The 24985-nt window shown below is 39.7% G+C and overlaps 1 protein-coding gene across 1 annotated transcript in view; it reads left to right on the forward strand.

The window, feature by feature from the left end:
• Positions 1-2987: 2987 nt before the first annotated feature.
• The window catches only part of parp4 (poly (ADP-ribose) polymerase family, member 4), a 102792-nt gene continuing 80794 nt past the window's right edge, over positions 2988-24985 (forward strand). Inside the window, 7 exon segments of the mRNA XM_061879528.1 lie at positions 2988-3048; positions 7267-7394; positions 14324-14540; positions 19694-19781; positions 22293-22371; positions 22454-22546; positions 22618-22776. Coding sequence (XP_061735512.1) covers positions 7269-7394; positions 14324-14540; positions 19694-19781; positions 22293-22371; positions 22454-22546; positions 22618-22776 — 762 coding nt within the window. The 5' untranslated portion in view covers positions 2988-3048; positions 7267-7268.

The raw sequence follows: 24985 nt of genomic DNA on the forward strand, positions 1-24985 counted from the left end.
ACCCCGTTTCCATATGAGTTGGGAAATTGTGTTAGATGTAAATTTAAATGGAATACAATGATTTGCAAATCCTTTTCAACCCATATTCAGTTGAATGCGCTACAAAGACAATATATTTGATGTTCAAACTCATAAACTTTTTTTTTTTTTTTTGCAAATAATAATTAACTTAGAATTTCATGGCTGCAACACGTGCCAAAATAGTTGGGAAAGGTCATGTTCACCACTGTGTTACATCACCTTTTCTTTTAACAACACTCAACAAACGTTTGGGAACTGAGGAAACTAATTGTTGAAGCTTTGAAAGTGGAATTCTTTCCCATTCTTGTTTTATGTGGAGCTTCAGTTCTTCAACAGTCCGGGGTCTACGCTGTCGTATTTTACGTTTCATAATGCGCCACACAATTTTCGATGGGAGACAGGTATGGACTGCAGGCGGGCCAGGAAAGTACCCGCACTATTTTTTTACGAATATACGCTGTTGTAACACGTGCTGAATGTGGCTTGGCATTGTCTTGCTGAAATAAGCAGGGGCGTCCATGAAAAAGACGGCGCTTAGATGGCAGCATATGTTGTTACAAAACCTGTATGTACCTTTCAGCATTAATGGTGCCTTCACAGATGTGTAAGTTACCCATGCCTGGGGCACCAATGCACCCCCATACCATCACAGATGCTGGCTATTGAACTTTGCGTCGATAACAGTCTGGATGGTTCGCTTCCTCTTTGGTCCGGATGACACAATGTCGAATATTTCCAAAAACAATTTGAAATGTGGACTCATCAGACCACAGAACACTTTTACACTTTGCATCAGTCCATCTTAGACGATCTCGGAGCCAGAGAAGCCGGGGGCGTTTCTGGATGTTGTTGATAAATGGCTTTCGCTTTGCTTAGTAGAGCTTTAACTTGCACTTACAGATGTAGCGACCAACTGTATTTAGTGACAGTGGTTTTCTGAATTGTTCCTGAGCCTGTGTGGTGATATCCTTTAGAGCAGGGGTCTCAAACCCAATTCACCTGGGGGTCACTGGATGCAGAGTCTGGGTGAGGCCGGGCCGCAAGAAAATATTTCTTAAAAACTTGTTGCATACTCCTCAGCATGTCTAGTTGTATACTGATGTATAAATAGGACACGTAGGGGTGCCCCTGTGCTCAACAAAGAAATATTGCATCTCCCACTTTTCCTGGAATTGTCTTTGGTCATCACTAACCTTTCTCTTCACTGCAGGCTTTGAAAAAGACATGTTTGGTGTTGTGGAATATATTTGTATTCAGCCGACACACAGAGAATAATGTTATTTACGCAATGTGTGTCGTTCCGCTTTTTCTCCCTACAGCAACAGGGCGGTCGACGGATAACAGCCAGGAAAGTACCAGGATAGCGGGCGCAAAAATGTGACGGCTCCCGGAGTGTTATCCGGCGTCGTATAGAAATATATGTAGTGTTCATCGTGTGAGGCAATGCAAATTAAACAATAAAAAAAACAAATAACCGTTTGAATTGGTCCAGGCAATTGGGGACTGTTATTACTGACGGACAGGTGTTGCGGTGTGATTGCAGCCAGGTACGTAAGAAAACCCTCGTCTCCATGAAAACGTTTCTGTCGCTTTCATTCCTTTGCCGCTTTTCCACCAACGCAGAGGTAGGCAGTCCAGAACGTTGTAAGAGCCATTTTGGACCCAAATAAAATATAAAACTCGCGGGCCGCACTAACATTAAACTTTCATATTAAGGTGGGGGCCGCAAAATAACATCTCGCGGGCCGCAATTGGCCCGCGATATGTTATTTATTGCCACCTTTCCCAACTTCTGTCACGTGTTGCTGGCATCAAATTCTAAAGTGAATGATTATTTGCAAAAAATAAAAAAGTTGATCAGTTTGAACATCAAATATGTTGTCTTTGTAGCATATTCAACTGAATATGGGTTGAAAAGGGTTTTCAAATCATTGTATCCCGTTTATATTTACATCTAACACAATTTCCCAACTTATATGGATACGGGGTTTGTATTATGAGGGGCCGAATGAGACAAGTAAGAAAATCAACGAATATTTAAATATTACAGTTGTCGATAATCATTATAATTATGAACATATATGTGTTCATCAATCAATCAATCACAATTCATTTATATAGACCTAAACCACAATGACATCCCCTGACTGGACAAGGAAAAACTCCAAAAGCCCGAAAAAAGGCTGCAATGGATGCCAAGTGAGTAAAGTAATTTAATAAACTTAAATATACATAATTTATTGCAATACTTTAATTATTTATTAATGATTTCATTTTATCATGGTTTAAATAATTATTTCCCAATGTTATTAATTATATGATGATTTAATTCAGTGGTTCTGAATTTTTTTTTTCACACCAATTAACATTTCAGGAAACACTTGTCTCTCCAGGTATCACCATAATGACCACTAACATTAAAACACGGAAGCGTAGTAGGCCTAAATATTAATTTAAGAAATGCACAGGTGTTATTTAACAAGAATATTTTTATATTTTGGAGCACTGTGACATCACACACAATTTGAACAGTGACACTGTGTTTAAATATTTGATTTGGTGATTATTGGGTGTTATCACTGGATAGAGCCTGCTTACTACAGTTTTGAGAATCACTGATTTAACATATTATTTAGTCTTAAAATTATATATTCATGATTTTATTCATTATTTTATGATTTGATTTGTTTTTTCATTTAAACTGTTATTTTTGAATTATTTATTTTTTTCGTGATTTAATCATTGATTTAATCAATTAATAATTACAGATTTCCTTATTTCATGTTGTAGTAAATTATTTAAATATTGTTTAATTTTTTCATGAACGTGTGTGTCAGTGCTTCGAGAATTCACCCTGCCTGTCAAACTCATCCGTCTAAATCAGGAAAGCACATCGATGACTCAGCAAAATGGGCTGTGGCGTTTCGGTTTATTTTATTTTGAAATTCAAGCTTTTGCTCTGACATCACCGGAAGCGAAAACAGTTCCTGACCCTCGCCAGCCTGACGGCCTACGCAGACGTGACAGGTCTTGAAACCTCTTTATTTCCTCTTCATGCCTTCACTAGTCGTACATTTTGAGGTAATTCGTCGTGTACAAACATTGACGTGCATTTTGTTTTAATGTGTTAACTTAAATTGTCATGGAATTCCAAACTTAAATTGTTATACTGCCACTTCCTGGTTATCTGTTTCTAATGTTGTGTTTTAGCACGTTGTACAAACGTAATAAATATGCATATTTACAGTATTTACATTAGTTAAATAAGTCAGTGTTGTTGAATACTGGCGTTACGTCAGTGGTTTAAATCATACTGCTGCACCTTTTATTTACTTCCTTGTGTTGGTGTGTGAAAGAGTAGACTTAGTATTGTACCTGTTCCTAGCTGCTTTCTGCTCTGTCACTGATAAATAACAATGGCACAATTCACCCTTTGAATCCCTCAGCACACAGCTTAGTGCTTGTCTTCAACGCGGTGGTTGCGGGCTTGAATCCCAGTTGAAAGTAACAATTTTCATATCAAAAAAGAACAATGTATTTCCAATTAGTTTGTTCTTTAGTACAAAATATGCACCACAGTAAATTCAAGTTTAATTAAAACATATAAATGTTGTTTCAGATGAAGAAAAAAGTGTTAAATGTTGTAAAGGGGGAAGGATCCACATATAATTTTGCTGTCTATCACTCAATCCGTCTATTAACCCACCCATCCATCTTCTTCCACTTATCCGAGGTCGGGTCACGGGGGCAGCATCCTAAACAGAGAAGCCCAGACTTTCCTCTCCTTAGCCACTTCGTCTAGCTCTTCCGGGGGAATCCCGAGGCGTTCCCAGGCCAGCCGGGAGACATAGTCTTACCAACGTGTCCTGGGTCTTCCCCATGGCCTCCTACCGGTTGGAAGTGCCCTAAACACCTCCCTAGGGAGGCGTTCGGGTGGCATCCTGACCAGATGCCCGAACCACTTCATCTGGCTCCTCTCGATGTGGAGGAGCAGCGGTTTTACTTTGAGCTCTCACCCTATCTCTAAGGGAGAGCCCCGCCATACAAGCGGCCGATCTATTAGCATTCTTGGAGGAAGCTATGATCACCCCGGGGATGCCCTGCATAGCCTTTACATCACGGACAGCACCTTCAAACACAATGTAAGGCTTCAGCTTTGTCCTGTCTGCTTTGGCCGCCGAGAGCCTTCTCGTGGCCGGTGGTTTTGAGGCAGATGGAGCGGGCGCCCCTCTCATTGACCGTACTAAAACCAACCATGTCAAACCAGACGGCTGTTTCATCCATGGCGATGATATTCTTCGGCTGGATTTTCTTGGCCTCTATCTGTTTAGTAGAGAAAACGAGGAAGTTGACAATCTTCTCGACGGAAGCGTCCTTCTGTGCAACAGTTGTTCTCCTCCTAAGGGTTAAGTTCTTCCGACGCAGGAATCAATTAAGCCAGCCACTCGTTGCACCAAACACCACTCCGGTGTCTCTCGTGTCACTCGCGGTGGCATACAACTCCTTGGCCTTAATGCGGATCATTTTGCGGGACACACGGTGGTTCAGTCCACGAACGTGATGTATCCACTGACACAAATTAGCATCAAGCTCGTCTCTCACTTCCTTCCTACCTCCGCCAGATAAGCGAGCCCGTTTTCCATCGATTGCCGACTGAGATAGTAGTTCTCCCTTTTTTTGTTTCCATTCGCGTACACGTTTTGGGTCAACGTTAAACTGCCTGGCCGCTGCCAAACCAGAATTCTGCTCCGCATACTTCACAACCTCTAGCTTGAACTTTAAGTCAAACTTTCTGTTCTTCTTCCCCCTTAAAGTATTCCCTTCCATCAGTTGTGGTGTACCGCTATACATGGGCTATTATTAGGAAGAGGCGTTTAATTCACAAAATGGGCTCAGACCCCGGTACACAAAAATTTTGGTTCGGTACGTACTTCGGTTTAGAGGTCACGGTACTGTTCATTTTTGGTACAGTAAGAAAACAACAAAATATACGTTTTTTGGTTATTTGTTTACCAAATTTGAAAACAATGGCTTTATCCTTTTAACATTGGGAATACTATAATAATCCTGCCCACGTTCATCTACATTAAACTGCCTCAAGTTATTGCTTAGATTGAATAAAATGACAAAACTTTTCCTCTACATACAAAAAGTGCAACATTAAACAGTTTCAAGTCAACTCATCATGCTTAATTTATTACAGAATTTGGGAAGCCTGTAGTTGATCTTTATTATGTAAATGTTATATTTCTATCAACATGTGATAGCAGGGACCCTGCCATTCAAAACCAGGCTCCTACATTACTAATGATTAATGTAACTATAGCTGAAAAAATAGTGCAAAAGGAGAGACTATTCATCCCTGAACACCATGGAGTTGATGTAGGCTTAATGATGCACTTACATTATTATATACACTATCAGAGACAGAAACTCTTCATTTAACATAATGTCCTTTTTTGCTGCTTCCACACAGCTCAATCAACACTGTCCGTAACACACACACACCGCACAATGAGGTAACACACACACCGCAAAATGAACTAGGGACGGCGATGCGCAGTGGGAGAGTGGCCGTGCGCAACCTGGGGGTCCCTGGTTCAATCCCCACATAGTACCAACCTCGTTGTGTCCTGAGCAAGACACTTCACCCTTGCTCCTGATGGGTGCTGGTTAGCACCTTGCATGGCAGCTCCCTCCATCAGTGTGTGAATGTGTGTGTGAATGGGTAAATGTGGAAGTAGTGTCAAAGTGCTCTGAGTACCTTGAAGGTAGAAAAGCGCTATACAAGTACAACTCATTTATCATTTATTTATTAATTATTAGCCTTCACCTCAAGCCAGGACTGTGATTGAGCTGAGCTGCAGTTTGTTTCTAGAGCGTCAACGGGCTCATAGTGATGATACTAGTAGTTGACTGGGAGGTGTTTATCATCATTTGGGGAGAGTTCTCTGCCTTATGCTCACCTGCTAAACACCTATCTGCTCGACGCTGAAACGCTGAGTACATGCGCTCTGAATACGCACTGCTGATTTGTTGTTACCGCTCTGAATACGCACTGCTGATTGGCTGTTACCGCTATGGTTGTAACCATTAAGACGGTTGTGTGGGTGGGACAATGCTGGGTGCTGTGTAGGAGACAGAGGCAGAAAACAGACCAGCCTTTTAAGACTTTAGCTTAGGCGGCTACTTATATGTTCGTGTGGAAACTCGTTCGGTACACCTCGGCACTGAACCGAAACCCCTGCACCGAAACAAATACACGTACCGTTACACCCCTAATATATGGTATATATATATATATATATATATATATATATATATATATATATATGTATATTTATATATATATGTATATATATATATATGTATATGTATATGTATATATATATATATATATTGTTTTTAGTTTTTTTTTAATCTGTCCTGCTCAGCCACTCAGTTAAATCATTTAGTGGATGTAGATGCTCATAACTGCTGGACAGATTTACTTTAGAAAAGAGAAGTGTTGGATACGTGCAGCATGGTGGAACAGGGGTTAGTGCGTCTGCCTCACAATACGAAGGTCATGAGTAGTCCTGGGTTCAATCCCGGGCTCGGGATATTTCTGTGTGGAGTTTGCATGTTCTCCCCCTGACTGCATGGGTTCCCTCCTGGTACTCTGGCTTTTTCCCACCTCCAAAGACATGTACCTGGGGATAGGTTGATTGGAAACACTAAATTGGCCCTAGTGTGTGAATGTGAGTGTGAATGTTCTCTGTCTATCTGTGTTGGCCCTGCGATGAGGTGGTCGACTTGTCCAAGGTGTAACCCGGCTTCCGCCCGATTGTAGCTGAGATAGGCACCAGCGCCCCCGCGACCCCAAAGGGAATAAGTGGTAGAAAATTGATGGATGGAAGTGTTGGATACTTCTTTTGTTGTCTTTTTTGTATTTCACTGTATTAATTGTTTGGGTAGAATTTTATTCAACAAAACAAGTTTTCTAAGTTGTATAAAAATGGATTAGAGCTGTTTGTCTACTTTATGGAGGAATATAGTTCATTACAGAACTGGCACCCAATGTTATTAAATAAGTATTGATTTTGAATTAAGAATCATTTTGAATCAAGAATCGTTTCTGAATCTAATTGAATTGTTTGCTGCCATAATGTTTACCCAACATCATGATTTTGTAATGCGGCAGGAAGCGTATCAGAGTATGGCGGCCAATGTCTGTATTGCCTGACGGATGTTGTCTGTCTTCAGGCATGGCCGTGTTCGAAGAGTGCTCTGTGCTTTTGGTGCTGAAAGACTTACCGTGCAAAGAGAAGAGGAGTGTGAGCTCGCTGGTGACTGAAAACGGTGGACAAATATGCTTTACGGTCAACAATCAGGTAAGCCATATTGTGCAAAATACAGGAAAAACATACACTATCCCAAACACTTAATAAAACAAAAATAAAAAGGTGCACGGCAAAAAGTATACTTTAAGAAAAAGCAAGGCCAGCAACACTCGTGTCCTTCTAATAATTTCAATACAAACTGTGCAGGCGCTACCAAACAGACTGTTTTCGAAAATATTTTCGTCAGTGTTCAATTTTCAACATTAAGTGATGCACAATACAGTAGTCACAGCTGTGGTCAATCAATTGGAATAACTTCAAAATGAAAGTGCACAAATAGACAAAATGGAAAATTGTAACAAAGTAAATCAAAGACTCAGTACAGTATCATAGGAAAATAAATAAAGCAATCCATCCATCCTTTTTCTACCGCTTATTCCCTTTGGGGTTGCGGGGTCGCTGGTGCCTATCTCAGCTACAATCGGGCGGAAGGCGGCGTACACCCTGGACAAGTCGCCATCTCATCGCAGGGCCAACACAGATGGACAGACATAAATAAAGCAATAACAAAAATAATTTTAAAAAATGTAGAAAATTAATAAAACAATTTAAAACATTTTAATTTTATTAAATTTTTATTTTTACACATTTCTGTATTGAACTTTTCTAACACATTTTTTTAAATTATTTTTTTATTGATTTATTTATTTTCCTATGATACTGTACTGAGTCTTTGATTTATTTTGTACAATTTTCCATTTTGTCTATTTGTGCACTTTCATTTTTGAAGTTGTTCCTGATTTATTACAGTCTGTCACTTGATTGACCACAACCATATTGTGCGCCACAAACACTGCCTTTTGTTGTAGTAGGCAATTCCTGTTTGGGTCGCTTACCCAGGATACCACAGTACCATTATTTTATTAAAACACAAATATTGTTCATGTTTTTTTTATTGTGTGATGCAACATTTTGCACCACTTTTTAATTAATTTTTTTTTTTTTTTTCGTTATTATTCCACGCTTCACGGTGGCAGAGGGGTTAGTGCGTCTGCCTCACAATACGAAGGTCCTGCAGTCCTGGGTTCAAATCCTGCCTCGGAATCTTCCTGTGTGGAGTTTGCATGTCCTCCCCGTGAATGCGTGGGTTCCCTCCGGGTACTCCGGCTTCCTCCCACTTCCAAAGACATGCACCTGGGGATAGGTTGATTGGCAACACTAAATTGGCCCTAGTGTGTGAATGTGAGTGTGAATGTTGTCTGTTTATCCGTGTTGTACCCCGCCTTCCGCCCGATTGTAGCTGAGATAGGCGCCAGCGCCCCCCGTCACCCCAAAAGGGAATAAGCGGTAGAAAATGGATGGATGGATGGTTATTATTCCATCCCGTTTTTGGTCTGCCTTCTCCACCAAGATTTCCCAACCAATTCATATCCAATCAAAAGTAAAAATGTTCAACTCCAGAAAACGTGGGTTGCATCCAAATTGCCAGAACAAAAACCTCACATCTTTCTGCCATGTTTTCCCCATTGAAAATCCATACACTTTTTTTTTTTTCCCGAATACCTCACACTCAGTTTGGGTGATTGGTTCCATTTGCTTTTTTGACCAAAATTTGACAAATGAAATTCAAGGAGCTGAATATCGTGTTTTGTAAATCTGGCCCCTTTAGAGGCATCTAAAGGTCCTTCCGTAGATAATGGGGGTCCTAGAGGTAGTTGCCGTGTAGCTCAATGTAAACACTTGAAAAGCTCTCAATCTCACCAAGTAAATATTTCAAATTCTAGTCAAAATATCAAAACATACCTAATGCAAGTTACAGTCCACTGAATAGTAATTTTCCAGTGAAACTTAAGAACTTGTTTTTAGACAAAATATCAGGGGTGTCCAAACTTTTTGACCCGGGGTTCTCATTGGGCCAAAATAAAAATTAAGCCTGGGTCCAAATACATGTACATAATATGATGGATGTATAATCAATATAATTGGATATTAAGAGTATGTGAAAGTTGATACCAAGCAGCTAAAATGTGCCAAACATGGATAAGTATGGAGGAAGTGTTTTACATTTACCCATCATGCCCTCTAATGGATTTAAATTAGTGTTATTTATTTTTTAAAAATCTCATGGTGTTTGGACTTTTTTCATAATATCCACAATGTTCATCGAGCAGATTGCGGTATGTGTGACCATGTGTGTTGACCTTTTTTTTTTGCACCATGATTAGAGGAGGTTGTTTGGATTCTGTCATATAAGTAAATGCTGTGCTACTATCTGTGAGTCATTTCAAGGGTCCATCCATTTTCTACCGCTTATTCCCTTTTGGGGTTGCGGGGGGCGCTGGCGCCTATCTCAGCTACAATCGGGCGGAAGGCGGGGTACACCCTGGACGAGTCGCCACCTCATCGCAGGGCCAACACAGATAGACAGACAACATTCACACTCACACTCACACTCACACACTAGGGCCAATTTAGTGTTGCCAATCAACCTATCCCCAGGTTGCATGTCTTTGGAAGTGGGAGGAAGCCGGAGTACCCGGAGGGAACCCACGCATTCACGGGGAGGACATGCAAACTCCACACAGAAAGATCCCGAGCCTGGATTTGAACCCAAGACTGCAGGACCTTCGTATTGTGGGGCAGACGCACTAACCCCTCTTCCACTGTGAAGCCCCATTTCAAGGGTCATTGATCTGATTTATCCATGTTGTCCCCAAGATGGCATAGGTTGTATGCAGGGACTGCTTGATATTTAAGATTAATTTGTAAAAAAAAATGCAATAGATCTTCTGAGGAAAAAATATTACTTTAGAGCATCACAGTTTTGTTAAAAGACACATAACTTCACAATACCAGTAAGTATAGCTGAAAATAAGTTTTTATTGTTAATTTCAGAATCTCAAGGAAGTTTTTAAAGCCTAAATTTCTTATTTCAGGAAGTCTTATCAAGACAATTTTGCAGAAAAAACTTGTATTAATTTTTGTACTGTTTTTTTCAGGGCTTGTTTTTCCAGTCACCTTAATGAATCAATCTTTGTAAATACTATTTGCTAATGTTAACACAGTAGCGTTTTGTTGTAGCATTTTTGCTCACTTTTCATTTATGTCATTACGTGGCGCTAACTGTTCCCTCTTTAACGTGCTAATGTTAGTTTGCTAATAGTTTGTTTTAGTTAGTTTTGTACATATAATCCTTGAAATAGTGGATTTTTTGACTTTGCACCATCTTGGAAGTATGCTAACTGTTCCTATTTTGGCACGCAAACTTCAGAGTGCTAACATTTTTTGTTAGCATTTTAGCTTCTTTTGGACATTTTTCATCTAAAATTCATTACTTTCGCTACTGGGCACAATCTTACATATTTGCAAAATGCCAGCAATTGTTGTTCGGTGCATTGCCTGCATTTATTTCCCTGCATTAATGTTAGCATGCCAATGTTTGGTTCTAGCATTTTAGCTCACTTTTCATTTATTTCATTACTTGGCGCCATTTTGGAAGTACACTAACTTTTCCCTTTTTAACATGCTAATGTTAGTATGTTAATGGTTTGTTTTAGCTAATGTTGTACATACAATCCTAAAAATTGTGGATTTTGTTACTCGGCACCATCTTTGATGTATGCTAACTTCCTATGTTGGCACACTGTGTGCTAACATTTTTTGTTAGCATCTTAGCTACTTTTAGACATTTTTCACCTAAAATTCATTGATTTCGTTACGGGGAACAATCTTGCAGATTTGCAAAATGCCAGCAATTGTTGTTGGGTGCATGGCGTGCATTTATTTCCTTGCATTATTGTCTACAAATTAAACCGGAGCTGTGGAAGTCTGCTCAAGATGCCTGGCTGCAAGCCACTACCTCCTTTTAGGCAGAAAGAAAGCCTGGCGAGCCATTTGCCGCCTCTTCGCGGCCACCAACATGCATCTCCAACAGAGGAATACGCAGATTCTTATTTTTATGCACTAAAATGGGACGGATTGAATTGAGAGCTGCCTACAATGGTTCCTGGGTGCTTGCTGTGCGACTCCTTGCATTTACACGAGTTTGATTAAAAAAAAAAAAATGCGTTGGATAAAACATTGGTAACTTTTTTTCTTATTCGTTGGAAGAAAGCAGAAGTTGCAAAGCAAGGTTGGTTGCATAAACAAAAACACTTGCTCACTGGTAACTGAATGAGCAAAGAAGTGATCACTGGTCAGTGGGCGGGACACGCTAACAGTCAATCAGTGCTATCAGTTTGTTGTCTCGCAGTTGATTTTTTTGCATGGAGTGAGAAGAGAAAGTCAATATGAGTGCCTGTTCCATGTCTAGGTTAAAAAACAGTCGTAAAGAATGTTCCATGTCTTGGTTAAAACAGTAATAAAGTCTGTTCCATGTTTTGGTTTAAAACAGTAGTAAAGTTTATTCCATGTCTTAAATAAAATAATAGTAAAGTCTATTCCATGTCTTGGTTAAAATCAATAGTAAAGTCTGTTCCATGTCTTTGTTAAAAGCAGTAGTAAAGTATGTGCCATGTCTTTGTTAAAAACAGTAGTAAAGTCTGTTCCATGTCTTGGTTATAAACCGTATTAAGTTATGTTCTATGTCTTGGTTATAAACAGTAGTAAAGTCTGTTCCATGTCTTGGTTATAAACAGTTGTAAAGTCTGTTCCATGTCTTGCTTAAAATGGTAGTAAAGTAATTTCCATGTCTTGGTTAAAAACAGTATTAAAGTTTGTTCCATTCCTTAGTTATTTGCTAGGTGTGGTTTGATTGAACAAAGAAACGGCGCACCTCCAAAAGCACATGAATTATTTCCGCTTGAGAACAAATATACAAGGTGTGTGACAGGTGTTTACCAAGTGGTGTGCCGTCAGGGCCACCAAGGCCTTCTGTGCTGGCCTAACATAACCAGAATTCATGATCATAATCAAAGATAAAAGTAATTTTTAATTTACTTTCCCTAAATACAGTATCCAAAAGTATTCATATTCTCTTTCGGTCATATTATGCTCCTTCCAGCGCCGTTTTTTTAAGGTTATAGAGTTTTTATCCAATCAGAATTCAGCTATCTTATGTTGCCATGTTGTGCCTGAGGCCATCGGGATCAACAATGCAGGCGTCTATATGCTGTAAGTGAACGTTGACAAACATTTGACGGACAGTTGCGATAGCCAATCGGAACACGAGTTGTTGTCAGAAAGGCCTTTTAGATGGCCTAAGGCAGATATATAGTGATGTTATGAGCTAGGTAACATAAGAACTCCATTACCCAGCATGCCACAGTAGTGAAGAGCATGCGCCATAGCCCCGTTTAGGTTGTTGAACGTAGACATGTAGCGGGATGTTTTTTTATGAGCACGCTGTGGAGTAAACTTTGAGAAGTCAGCCAACACACCTCGTCTTCATCTTTTATGATTAGACAAGACATTAGGGCTGGGCGTTATATCGATATACGATATATATCGCGGGTCTGTCTCTGTGCGATATAGAAAATGATTATCGTAATATTCGAGTAGACGTGCTCACGCAGCTGCGGGCATTACACTCTCCTCCCTCTTTCCTGTGTCTCCTCACAGACAAGCAGGCGCACATCTTACATACGTCACTTACTGTCACGTCATACGTATACGCCCTCGCCCAGCAGAGAGGTATCGGCGTGGCTAACGTTTGCTGTGATGCTAGCGGGTTGTTGCGAGAGAAAGAAGCTACGAATCTCGTAACAAATGAAGGAAGAATTAGTTCCCAAGAAAAACAGCACGGGGTCCATCGTCTGGCGGTGGTTCGGCTTCAAACGGGAAGTTGTCGAATAGACAACTTTAATTTGTCATGTTTGGGGCACAAGCGTGGCTACCAAGAGTAGCATTACTGCTAATATGTAACATCATTTGAAAAGTCACCTGCTAATAACTTTAATAAATACAGTTTTGGTAAATTGACTTAGTTGTGATTTCCTTATCTGCATGAAAGTTTAAAAGTAGCATACATTAGTGCAATATGAACAAGAATGTTTTAATGTAGACACATAGAATCATCAAACTGCTGTGATTATATGTATCCAGTGTTCATTCAAGGCTAAGGCAAAATACCGAGAAATATATCGTATATCGCGATATGGCCTAAAAATATCGCGGTATTAAAATACTGTAAGGCAATATCGCCCTGCCCTACAAGACATATATTTGCAAGGCCATTTTCAAGAAAGATATTTAAAGAGAGACTACATCCTGTGAGACCATGTCGGCCAACCCCGGAAGCTAGCTCAGCTGTCGATGAAATGTGAGTTCAGATATTTTATTTCTTTATTTTTTCACGTTAATATGTTTTTTGCAATTGAAATTTTGACAGTACCACATAAAATATGTATTAATTGCTGATGCGGGTTCATTGATTTTTAAATGGGCCTGAAAATAACCCGTTTTGTACAATGCCCAGTAGTGCGTAAATGTGTTTCTGTATAGTATTTCTCCAGCAATGGTCATGTGGTGACATGATTGATGTTAGTTTGAGAGGTAATCATTGAAGTCGGACATCACTAAAGGCCTGGGTGGGCAACGCACGGCCCGCCACTCTGTTTACCAGGTGTGTGACAGGTTTGTGACAGGTGTGTACCATGTGTGTGACTGGTGTGTACCAGGTGTGTACCAAGTGTGTGACAGGTGTGTAACAGGTGTGTGGCTGGTGTGCACCAGGTATGTACCAAGTGTTTGACAGGTATGTGTGACAGGTGTGTACCAGCTGTGTGAGAGGTGTATGACATGTGTGTAACAGGCGTGTACCGGGTGTGACAGGTGTGTACCAGGTGTGTGACAGGAGTGTACCAGGTGTGTGACACATGTTTGACACATGTGTGACTCATGTGTGACAGGTGTGTGTACCAGGTATGTATCAGGTGTGTAAGATGTGTGTAATGGGTGTGTAAGAGGTGTGTGTGCCATGCAGAACACGATATTGTGCAAGTGTGAAGGAGACATCCTAACACATGCAACATGTCTCACAGTGCTCCTTCGTCGTCGTCAGCGACGTGTCCCACCTGAACGCCAGCAGGCTGCGAAGCATCCAGAAGTTCCACACACCAGTGGTGGGAGTGGATTACCTGCACAAGTGTGTGAAGGAAGGCGTCCTCCTGCGTTACCATGACTACCAGATGGATACCTCCTCGCTTTCTTTTCACTCGCCTACTCTCAATTTGCCAGTTCAGTCTTTCAACAATCAAGGTGATTTCTTCTTGCCCATTAACACTTGTGCACTCACTGGCAGCTATGAAATCATCACAAATGATTCCTTCACAAAGACTTGAGACCAAGATGTTAGTTAGTTAGTTAGGTGCAGATCTCCACCAAACAATCAAACTTTTATCATAATGTATCACATCAAAAAATTGTATAGAAAGTACACTGGATGTGCTTTATTGCAGTAGAGTTTGTACCCTAACGTTATTTATTTCCTTCATTCTTTCCTTTCTTTTTATTTCTTTCCTTCCCTCTTTTTATCTTTCTTTTTCATTTATTCATTCTTACTACTTCTTTAATAATTTTTTTTTCTACTTTTTTCTTTTTCATTTGACTTACTTGCTTTTTCTTTGTTCATTCTTTGTTTAATTTTTTTCTTCTTTTTTTCATTATTTCTTTCCTTTCTTTGTCTTTTTTCAATTCTTTCTTCTTTCTTTCTTTACTTCTGTCTATTTATTCTTTCTTCTTTCTTTTTTCATCTTTTTTCTTCCTTATTGTTTTTATTTCTGTCTTTATTCCTTCTTTATTTCTTCTTTCTCTCATTTCTTTTTTATTTATTATTTATTGTCCTTTATTCATTATTTGTTTTTTTCTTTCTTTCTTTTAATTTTCTTTTTTCCTTTTGTCTTAAATATTTTCTTCTTTTTTCTTTATTCTCTTTTTCTTTCTTTTTTATCTTAACTTTCCTTTTTTTCTTCTTTCTTTTTGTCTTTCTTCTTTTTTCCTTATTCATTTTTTTCTTCCTCCTTATTTTTCTTTTTTTCTTACTTTCCTCTTTTTTCGTTCTTTCATTACATTTCCTTTCCTTCCTTCTTATTTTCCCTTTCTTTCTTCCTCGTTTGCTTCTTCGCTTTCTCCCTTCCTTCCATCCTTCCATCCTTCCTTTCCCTGTTTCTTGCTTCCTCCTCTCCTTCCATCCTCCCCATCCTATCCTTCTTCCCTTTCTTCTTTGCCTCCTCCCTTGCGTGCTTGAAGACACTTATCATCTTGAAGGTTTGTTTGGACTATTTGTCCTTTTAGAAAGCTGCCATCTGTTCACAATATCTCACTACATGTTGGATTTCATCTTTCAGAAAATGAAACCGCAGCTCCCCTGTACCAGTAGCACTCGTGCTCGCTATCGTCCCCATACTTGAAAGTGTTGTTAGTAAATCAATGCAAGAGTATACGTTGGTAAAGCTCACTACCTATCACTTTAAGAGCTTGCTTTGGACATCGGGTTGACGCCTCAGGCTTCTAGATCGATGCCGAGCGCTCTCAATTGGAGGACCCAGGTTGGATTCAAGGGTGTAACGGAAGCAATGGCTGGACCAGGCTTCTGTTACATACTGCCATACAAGCTGTACACTGACTACTCTGAAGTGTTTCCTGGTTTAATCTTTATAGTATAGTCTCTGGCAAGATCAACAATGAATAAGAATGCTATTTAGAATGTGCCGTCTGTGTTCGTGCTGGTAAAAGTCTGTAAAGAGGTCTGATATTTGGCAGTGTTATGTAGTGCATGAATTTTTCACACAGGGATGAAGACGTACTTTTTAGAATTTTCTTCACTTACGCTGGCTTTGATCTTACCTTCCACAAAAAAAACACCTCTAACTTCAGCAGCGCTGTTAGTGTGAGGCGAGTCATCAAATCTCTCTTCCACTCGCTCTGCTAGTTCACCTTTGGCCGCGCTTAGATGCACTTGTTTAATAGAGGAGACATGAAACGCACAAACACACACTCACACACAGACACGCATTTAGACCTGACCGAGCCACTGTTGGTGTTGAATTCGCACAAGCAAAAGGAAAACATGTTCGCGTGTGCCTCCTGTGTTTGTAGCACCAAAAACATTTGATGTACCTCCAACAGCCAAGGGTCTGGGTCAAAGGTCGACGTGACAGCAAACATCCATCCATCCATCCATTTTCTACCGCTTATTCCCTTTCGGGGCCGCGGGGGGCGCTGGCGCCTATCTCAGCTACAATGTCAAACAAAAATTAATTTTTATCTGATCTCTTCTAAACTGGAAAGACATACGATTGGTAGGTAGGTCGTTTTTTGAAAATTTTTTTACCGTGAAACCATGGGTGTTCAAACCTTTTCCACTGAGGGCCGCACACTGAAAAATTAAAGCATGTGGGTAGCGGTGTAACGGTACACAAAATTTTCGGTTCGGTACGTACCTCGGTTTAGAGGTCACGGTTCGGTTCATTTTCGGTACAGTAAGAAAACAACAAAATATAAATTTTTGGGTTATTTATTTACCAAATTTGTAAACAATGGCTTTATCCTTTTAACATTGGGAACACTATAATAATTCTGCCCACGTTAATCCACATAAACTGCCTCAAGTTGTTGCTTTGATTAAATAAAATGAAAAAACCTTTCTTCTACATATAAAAAGTGCAACATTAAACAGTTTCAAGTCAACTCATCATGCTTAATTTATTATAACATTTGGGAAGCCTGTAGTTGACTTTTATTATGTAAATGTTATATTTTTATCAAACTGTGATAGCAGGGACCCTGCTATTCAAAACTAGGCTGCTACATTACTAATGATTAATGTAACTATAGCTGAAAAAATAGTTCAATAGCAATAGGATAGACCAGGGGTCGGGAACCTTTTTGGCTGAGAGAGCCATACAAGCCAAATATTTTTAAAAGTATTTCCATGAGAGCCATATATTTTTTTTTTAAGACTGAATACAACTAAATGCGTGCATGTTTAAGTAAGACCAACATTTTTAGAGTAAAATAAGTCTCTTATTCTTTTTTATAACATTGTTATTCTGAAGCTAACCAACAATAAATAAAAAACTTCTTACCATTAATGCGACTTCTTGAACAAGTGCGGTAGGGACCGGATGGATGGATTAAAATGCATGAGAATGTTTTATATTTTGAACGTTATTTTTGACACTGATTACCAGAGGAATTATTCATTACTCACCGTAATAAGCAATGTCCACTAAAATTTATCTGAGAGCCAGATTCAGTCATCAAAAGAGCCACATCTGGCTCTCGAGCCATAGGTTCCCTACCCCTGGGATAGACTATTCATCCAGGACCACCATGGAGTTCAATGAAATAACAGACAGACAGGGCTTTGCTGCCCCTAACACACACACGCGCGCGCGCACACACACACACGCATCAAAATTAGCTAATGTTACGCTAAAAGCTAATTAGCCTTCACCTCAAGTCTGAACTGCGAGAAAGCTGAGCTGCAGTTTAAGTTTCTAGAAGGTCAACGAGCTCATAGTAATATTTGTAATAGTTGTGACTGGGAGGTGTTTTTTATAATTTGGGGAGAGTACGCTGTCCGCTGCTCCCCAGCTAAAGGAATATCTGCTTGACGCTGAAGCATTGACTACATGCGCTCTGTTACATCGCTCTGAATACGCACTGCTGATTAGCTTTGTAAGTAACCAATCAGATGGTTGTGTGGGTGGTACAATGCTTGCTGCTGAGACAGAGGCAGAAAGCAGAGCAGCTTGTGAAGACTTTTGCTTACAAACTCCTTAATTAGCTAGATCAACTTCTGATCTATCTGTCGATATAATGTTGGGGTTTTTAATACTCATAAAAGTGTTAAAAATAAGTCATATATATTTATTTTTTATTTTTTTTAATTCAATACTTACATCCCTTGATCAACATCAGCTCTATCCGTCGATTGTATGTATTTATTATTTTATATGGGTTTTTTGTTTGTTTCATGCCTTTTTTGTCATTCAAAAACTTTGTTTTTTTATACGACAAACACACAAAATATGCAATATTTTCCCCAAAAATATTTGACAGTGGCATATTTAATGTGAAGTAATTGGATCTTTAAATAGGTCGATAAATCACAACAATATTAATATTGTATTCATTATTATGTTTAGGGTAAAGACAATTAAAAAAAATAATAATCACACTAAAATTATTGGGGTTCTAAAGGGGCCCAACTCATAAGTGTTGAAAATTAGTCATGTCATATATATTTATATATATATATATATATATATATATATATATATATATAAACTTGTTATTATTATTTTTTTACTTTGAGTGCCTTAATCGCTAGATCAAATTCAGATTTATTTTTCAGTTGTAGGGTTTTTTTTTATTTGCTCTTTTAGTCATAGAAAAATTGTTTTTATATGGCAATCACACAAAATGTGCACTATTGTTCCCAAAAATTGTGGAATATTTGTAAGAAGTAATTGGAGCCTTGAGTAGGTTAATAAATCAAAACAACATACATTTTGATTTATTATCTTTTGAGCAATGACAAAAGTAAAATAAAGAAACAAAAACCTTTTCTTGTCATTACACTTTTTTACGTTTTTTTGTGTTTTTTAACAATACTTTCAGAATGTGCCATGGGCCGTTAAAGAACGAGCTGATTGCTGACAATGGGCCTTTGACACCCCAAATTTAGAACATGTCTTGTACAGTTTGACACAGGAACAGACAAAACCCGTTTACAACAAATAGACTGGGAAGCCTAGTTTAGTGGTCATTAAGGGAGGTCTTACAAGACTGCCCCAACGTGTGCGTTGACACGGCGTGTTTAAGCGACATGGCAGGGTAGCTCTGGCAAAATCTTGCTGTTATTTTAATCCCTGGCGTTGGCTGTTTGTTCACAGCTGCAGCAGCAATGATATGTGTAGGTGTAAAAGATTGACTATGGGTTTTTGCTTGCAGAAATCCTACCTTGATATATGGCCACAAGTGGTGCAGATAGAGGGCAATAAATATGTGGTGCAGGCGTGAGGACTAATGAAAAAAGAGAAAAAAGCAAGGCAGCACAGTGTGTACTCCTCTGCTCTGTTTACACAGTGCAGACAGATTGAATCAGATCCAACTCCCACCCGGTTCCAGCCCGGTGACTCTTGGCTCCTGTCTATCACCGCCTTCATTTGCCCGTTGCACCGACTCGAGTCAAGAGTTCTGCTCACCCTCGGCTGACACATGGGCCCCCCGTGATAAAGTCCCCGTCGCCGGCTGGAGGTCAGAGGGAGGTTTCTCGAAGCCACTGCGACAGATGCGGAGCCTGCATTTGTCCACACTTGATCACTGCACACTTCTTTTTTTCCCCTACAGATTGTTATATTCTGCCGCAGTTCACTCTTTTTTCTTTTTTTTTGCCTTTGCAGCACTTGCAGCCGGCGGAGCTGTTGCCAAGCCCCCGCCGGATGAAAACTCACCCCCGGAGAAAATCGAGGACATCCTGGGCAAGTTCAGGTGGGCATCGCGGTCACGCGCATCTAAGGTGTTGCATAATCACAGCAGGGTCAGTCAGAAAGGGCGGCAACTGTCTCGCTGGTGTCGCTACAGCAGCCTTTCAGGTGTTTGTGTCCATTTAAAGCAGGGAGTGCTGGAGCCTATCTTAGCTGCATTCTGGCGGTAAGCGGGGTACACCCTGAACAAGTCGCCAACACAGACAGACAACATTCACAGTCACATTCACACAATAGGGCTAATTTAGTGTTGCCAATTAACCTATCCCAATATGCAGGTCTTTGGGGGGAACATGCAAACTCCACACAGAAAGATCCCCAGCCCAGGATCGAACCCAGGTGGCACCCCTGTCGTACCGTGCTGCCTGTTTTATATATTAGTTTCTTCAAAATAGCCACCCTTTGCTCTGATTACTTTTTTGCAAACTTTTGGAATGCTCTCGATGAGCTTTAAGAGGTAGTCACCTGAAATGATTTTCACTTCACAGGTGTGCCTTAGGTTGATTAGTGGAATTTCTTGCTTTATCAATTGTGTTGGGACCATCAGTTGTGTTGTGAAGAGGTGTGTCCAAACTTTTGCGTGTGTGTGTGTGTATGTGTGTGTATGTGTGTGTGTGTGTGTGTGTGTGTGTGTGTGTGTGTGTGTGTGTGTGTGTGTGTGTGTGTATATATATATATATATATATATATATACATATAAACACATAAGTATACACATATTGACATATAAACACATACATATATACACTATTGTAACTATATACACACACATATATTTACATATACAGTCGTGGTCAAAAGTGTACACACACTTCTAAAGAACATAATGTCATGGCTGTCTTGAGTTTCCAATAGTTTTTACAACTGTTATTTTTTTTTTTGATAGAGTGATTGGAGCACATACTTGTTCGTCACAAAAAACATTCATGAAGTTTGGTTTCATCTGACATCACATGGACAAAGATAAGACCTTCTGGAGGAAAGTTCTGTGGTCAGATGAAACAAAAATTTAGCTGTTTGGCCACAATAACCAGCAAAATGTTTGGAGCAAAATAGGTGAGGCCTTTAACGCCAGGAACACTGAGCCTACCGTCAAGCATGGTGGTGATAGTATTATGCTCTGGGTCTGTTTTGCTGCCAATGGAATTGGTGCTTTACAGAGAGTAAATGGGACAATGAAAAAGGAGGATTACCTCCAAATTCTTCAGGACAACCTAAAATCATCAGCCCGGAGTTTGGGTCCTGGGCGCATTTGGGTGTTCCAACAGGACAATGACCCCAAACACACGTCAAAAGGGGTAAAGGAATGGCTGAATCAGGCTAGAAATAAGGTTTTAGAATGGCCATGCCAAAGTCCTGACTTAAACGTGTGAACATTGCTGAAAAACAAGTCCATGTCAGAAAAACAACAAATTTAGCTGAACTGCAGCAATTTTGTCAAGAGGAATGGTCAAAAATTCAACCAGAAGCTTGCCAGAAGATTGTGGATGGCTACCAAAAGCGCTTTATTGCAGTGAAACTTGCCAAGGGACATGTAAACAAATATTAACATTGCTGTTTGTATACTTTTATACCTTTTGACCTACTCAGTGGCCTAGTGGTTAGAGTGTCCGCCCTGAGATCGGTAGGTTGTGAGTTCATACCAAAGACTATAATAATGGGACCCACTACCTACCTGCTTGGCACTCAGCATCAAGAACTGGAATTGGGGGTTAAATCACCAAAAATGATTCCTGGGCGCGGCACCGCTGCCGTCCACTGCTCTCCTCACCTCCCAGGGGGTGAGCAAGGGGATGGGTCAAATGCAGAGGACAAATTTCACCACACCTAGTGTGTGTGTGAGACACTAATTGGTACGTTAACTTTACCTTTAACTTTTAACCCAGCAGATTTGGAGAAATTTTCAGTAGACCCATAATAAACTCATAAAAGAACCAAACTTCATGAATGCCACCCATCCATCCATTTTCAAACACTTATTCCCTTTGGGGTCGCGGGGGGCCCTGGTGCCTATCTTAGCTACAATCCGGCTTTTTGTGAAAAACAAGTATGTGCTCCAATCAGTCCATCACAAAACAATAAGAGTTGTATAGAATTATTGGAAACTCAAGACAGCCATGACATTATGTTCTTTACAAGTGTATGTAAACTTTTGATCACGACTGTATATACATTTAAATACACATATAAATATACAAATATAGTCATATACATTTATGTATATACATATATACACACACACACATACATACATACATGTATATATATTTATGCATACATACACATATATACATATATGATTTAGGGCTATATAAGTAAACATTGATTGATTGATTGATATACACACACATATAGCGATACATTTGTATATATACACACACATGAATTAAGTATTATAAAAAAGAAACCAGAAGATTTACAGTATATGTACATAAACACACACACAATAGAAAACAAATTACAAACAAAAAAAGTTACCAAAGTATCTTGACATTTCTGCTGTGGAATTTCGCAGGGTTTACACAGACCGCGACAAAGACCTCCCGGCGTATCCGGAAGACTTCAGCGTGGCCAAGTATTCCATCTTTCAAAAGGTAACATGTCGCTGACAGTCAGTGAGCTGTGTGTTGTACCTGTCGCCACTAGTAATGCACTGCATCATTGTGGTCCTTGCAGAATGACAGCAGCACCTGGTGTGTGCTGGAGCTGCAGAGCGCCAAACGGGACAAAGGGCCGCGGTTCCGCGTGGTGCGCTACTGGAAGGACAACGTAAGTCCACTTTTTTTTTTTTTTTTAACCGCAAAACTGAAATATTGAACACACGTAGCTTGTGCTAGCAGAAGACGGTGCAAAAGGACATGCTGCTGTTCCTGCCCACCTCCGAAGAGGCCGTGGAGGTCTACCGGACGCTGACAGAATCTCTGTCCACTTGCAGTATGCAGCCCAGGACCGCCATCCCCGCGCAGGCCCAGGACCTCGGCTCTGGCCCCCTGCGACAGGTCTGCCACCTACAGCTTTCTATCAAAAGTTACCACAAACATGCAAGTAATTATGAAAACACTCGCAGCAAATTAGCCTCCAGAGGGCGCAAGTGAAACATAAAACATTATTATACCATAAAACAGCCCAAGCTTCCTCCGTGGATTGGAGGTAATACCGGCAACATTATGAGGCAACATAAAAGATATTGTGAGGGGACACAAATGCTGCGGCAAACAAAAACTTCCTCAGTTACCTTTCAAGGGTTTCTCTTTGCCGTAACAATGCTTCTTGTCACTCTGGCTTCAACTTAACATACAGATTGAACCACATTAAAAAGCCTTTAAAAGTCATTGAATGCATTTTGCGAAAATTAAGGCCTTAAATGGCATTGAAAAGCCTAAATGTAGCAGTAGAGCGTAAAAACAGGCTGACTTTACATGCTTGTGTTTCATTGCATCCATTAAACCATATCCAATTATACAAACGTTTGTATTTACAATCTGCAAAGTATGTGGAAACACCGTTTAAACATCACAAAATGCCAAAAACTCAGTCGTCCATTTGGAATAATCTGCTCTCAATATCTTTGACAATTTCCGTAGATTCTACGTCATGATGGGAACAATTCTGCTCTTGGACCATATTATTAGGTCATTCATACTGAAAATACGCAAACATTGCAAAGAGATTTGGTGTTTATCATTCACAGTCCTTATATAAGACAAAACACATATTATTGTAAATAAATCTAACAATTGAATCAACAAATGGAAGATCCTCTGTTGTCCCATTACACACTAAAAACATCCAGGAAGCGCCAACAATATTCAATTTACATGTCGTGACCTGAAAATGAATGAAACAAGTGATACTGTTATTATAAGGGTTAACGCAGACAGACTATTTTAGCAGTGCATTGATAGCAGTGAGCTAATGCTAGCTTACGCTTCTATTGTTGACACACTGAGCCGACGATTGCTTCTGCTTCATCTCAAACTTGCTAAAAGTAAATCGGCCGACTTTCACACCCCCCGAGATGGCGAAAAAGACACAAAAAGTTGTGGCGACTTTTCTTTTAACCCTTCTTGAGGATTGAGATTGAAATTTCCTCCAAATGGAATTATGTTAATACTGTAATGTCACAATCAAACTGCATCAATCACTCAGCTTCTAAAACTTATTGCTCATCCTCTTGGTGCTCAGGCTCAAAAATAAAAGGTTATGATCATAATTTTTACAAATTGTTGACTCTCACAAAATCTGCTTGATTAGCATTGTTGTTGATAGGGAAGGGATCTATGTTTCCTCCTGTACATCATGCGATCACGTGACTGACTTGCTCATTAACTCTCAAAATGGTTTGGAAATCTTTGTGAGGTTTATACTGTTTTTATCATATATATTTACTCGAAAACCTTGTTAGACTTTAGGTGTCATAAATCAGATATACACTATATGATAATAGCTTCACTTTAGAGGCAACTTGTGTTTCCACTCTACTTGTGCTTTAAATACAATTGGCAGATCGCTAATAAGTCAGTTAATGGAATGACGCCTGAAAATTAACTTGATAACTTTGCTACGTCTGTGTGTTTCTTTTCTTTGTCTTTGGCTTTCAAACTGGATACAAAAGATCTCACTCTGTGCATCCCTCTGAGCACCTGAGCATGTTTATTTGACAGTAGACCTACTTGAGTCATCTACAATCTTCGTTTCGGTTTGAGCAGGCGAGACCTCCAGCTTGCTCACACAGGAATCACAGACATCGCCTACCTTGTCGCGACTCACCTGTGTGCAGATGCCCCCCCCCCCCCTTTTCATTGCAAATATTTGTTTGTGCTACGTTTGTTTTGTAAAATGTTTTTGTTTGTGCCGTTACTATTCTTAAGTTATTCTAAATACATTTTCTGAAGAGGCACGCTATCCAGCCCCCCACCTTGTCAAAATCTCCCTAAATGTATCCCATTCGTTTGTGCTCTGCTTGTGCTAGTTTGTTTTTGTTTAACTGTTAGAATTTTAGTATTTGTGCTGGTTTGTGCTGCAATTTTTTTTGGTCCAGTACATTTTTGTTATGTTATTAACGTTTTATAGGTTTTATGTCCTGCATTTTCCAGATGACAAAGCGCACCGGTATATAATCCGTAACTAGTAAATTTTAGAAGAAAAATATTTTTCATATATTAGCCGCACCGGACTATAAGCCGCAGAATCTGTAAATGTTATTTT

Source organism: Nerophis ophidion, linkage group LG19, assembly GCF_033978795.1.
Source record: "Nerophis ophidion isolate RoL-2023_Sa linkage group LG19, RoL_Noph_v1.0, whole genome shotgun sequence".
In the NCBI taxonomy this organism is placed as follows: domain Eukaryota; kingdom Metazoa; phylum Chordata; class Actinopteri; order Syngnathiformes; family Syngnathidae; genus Nerophis; species Nerophis ophidion.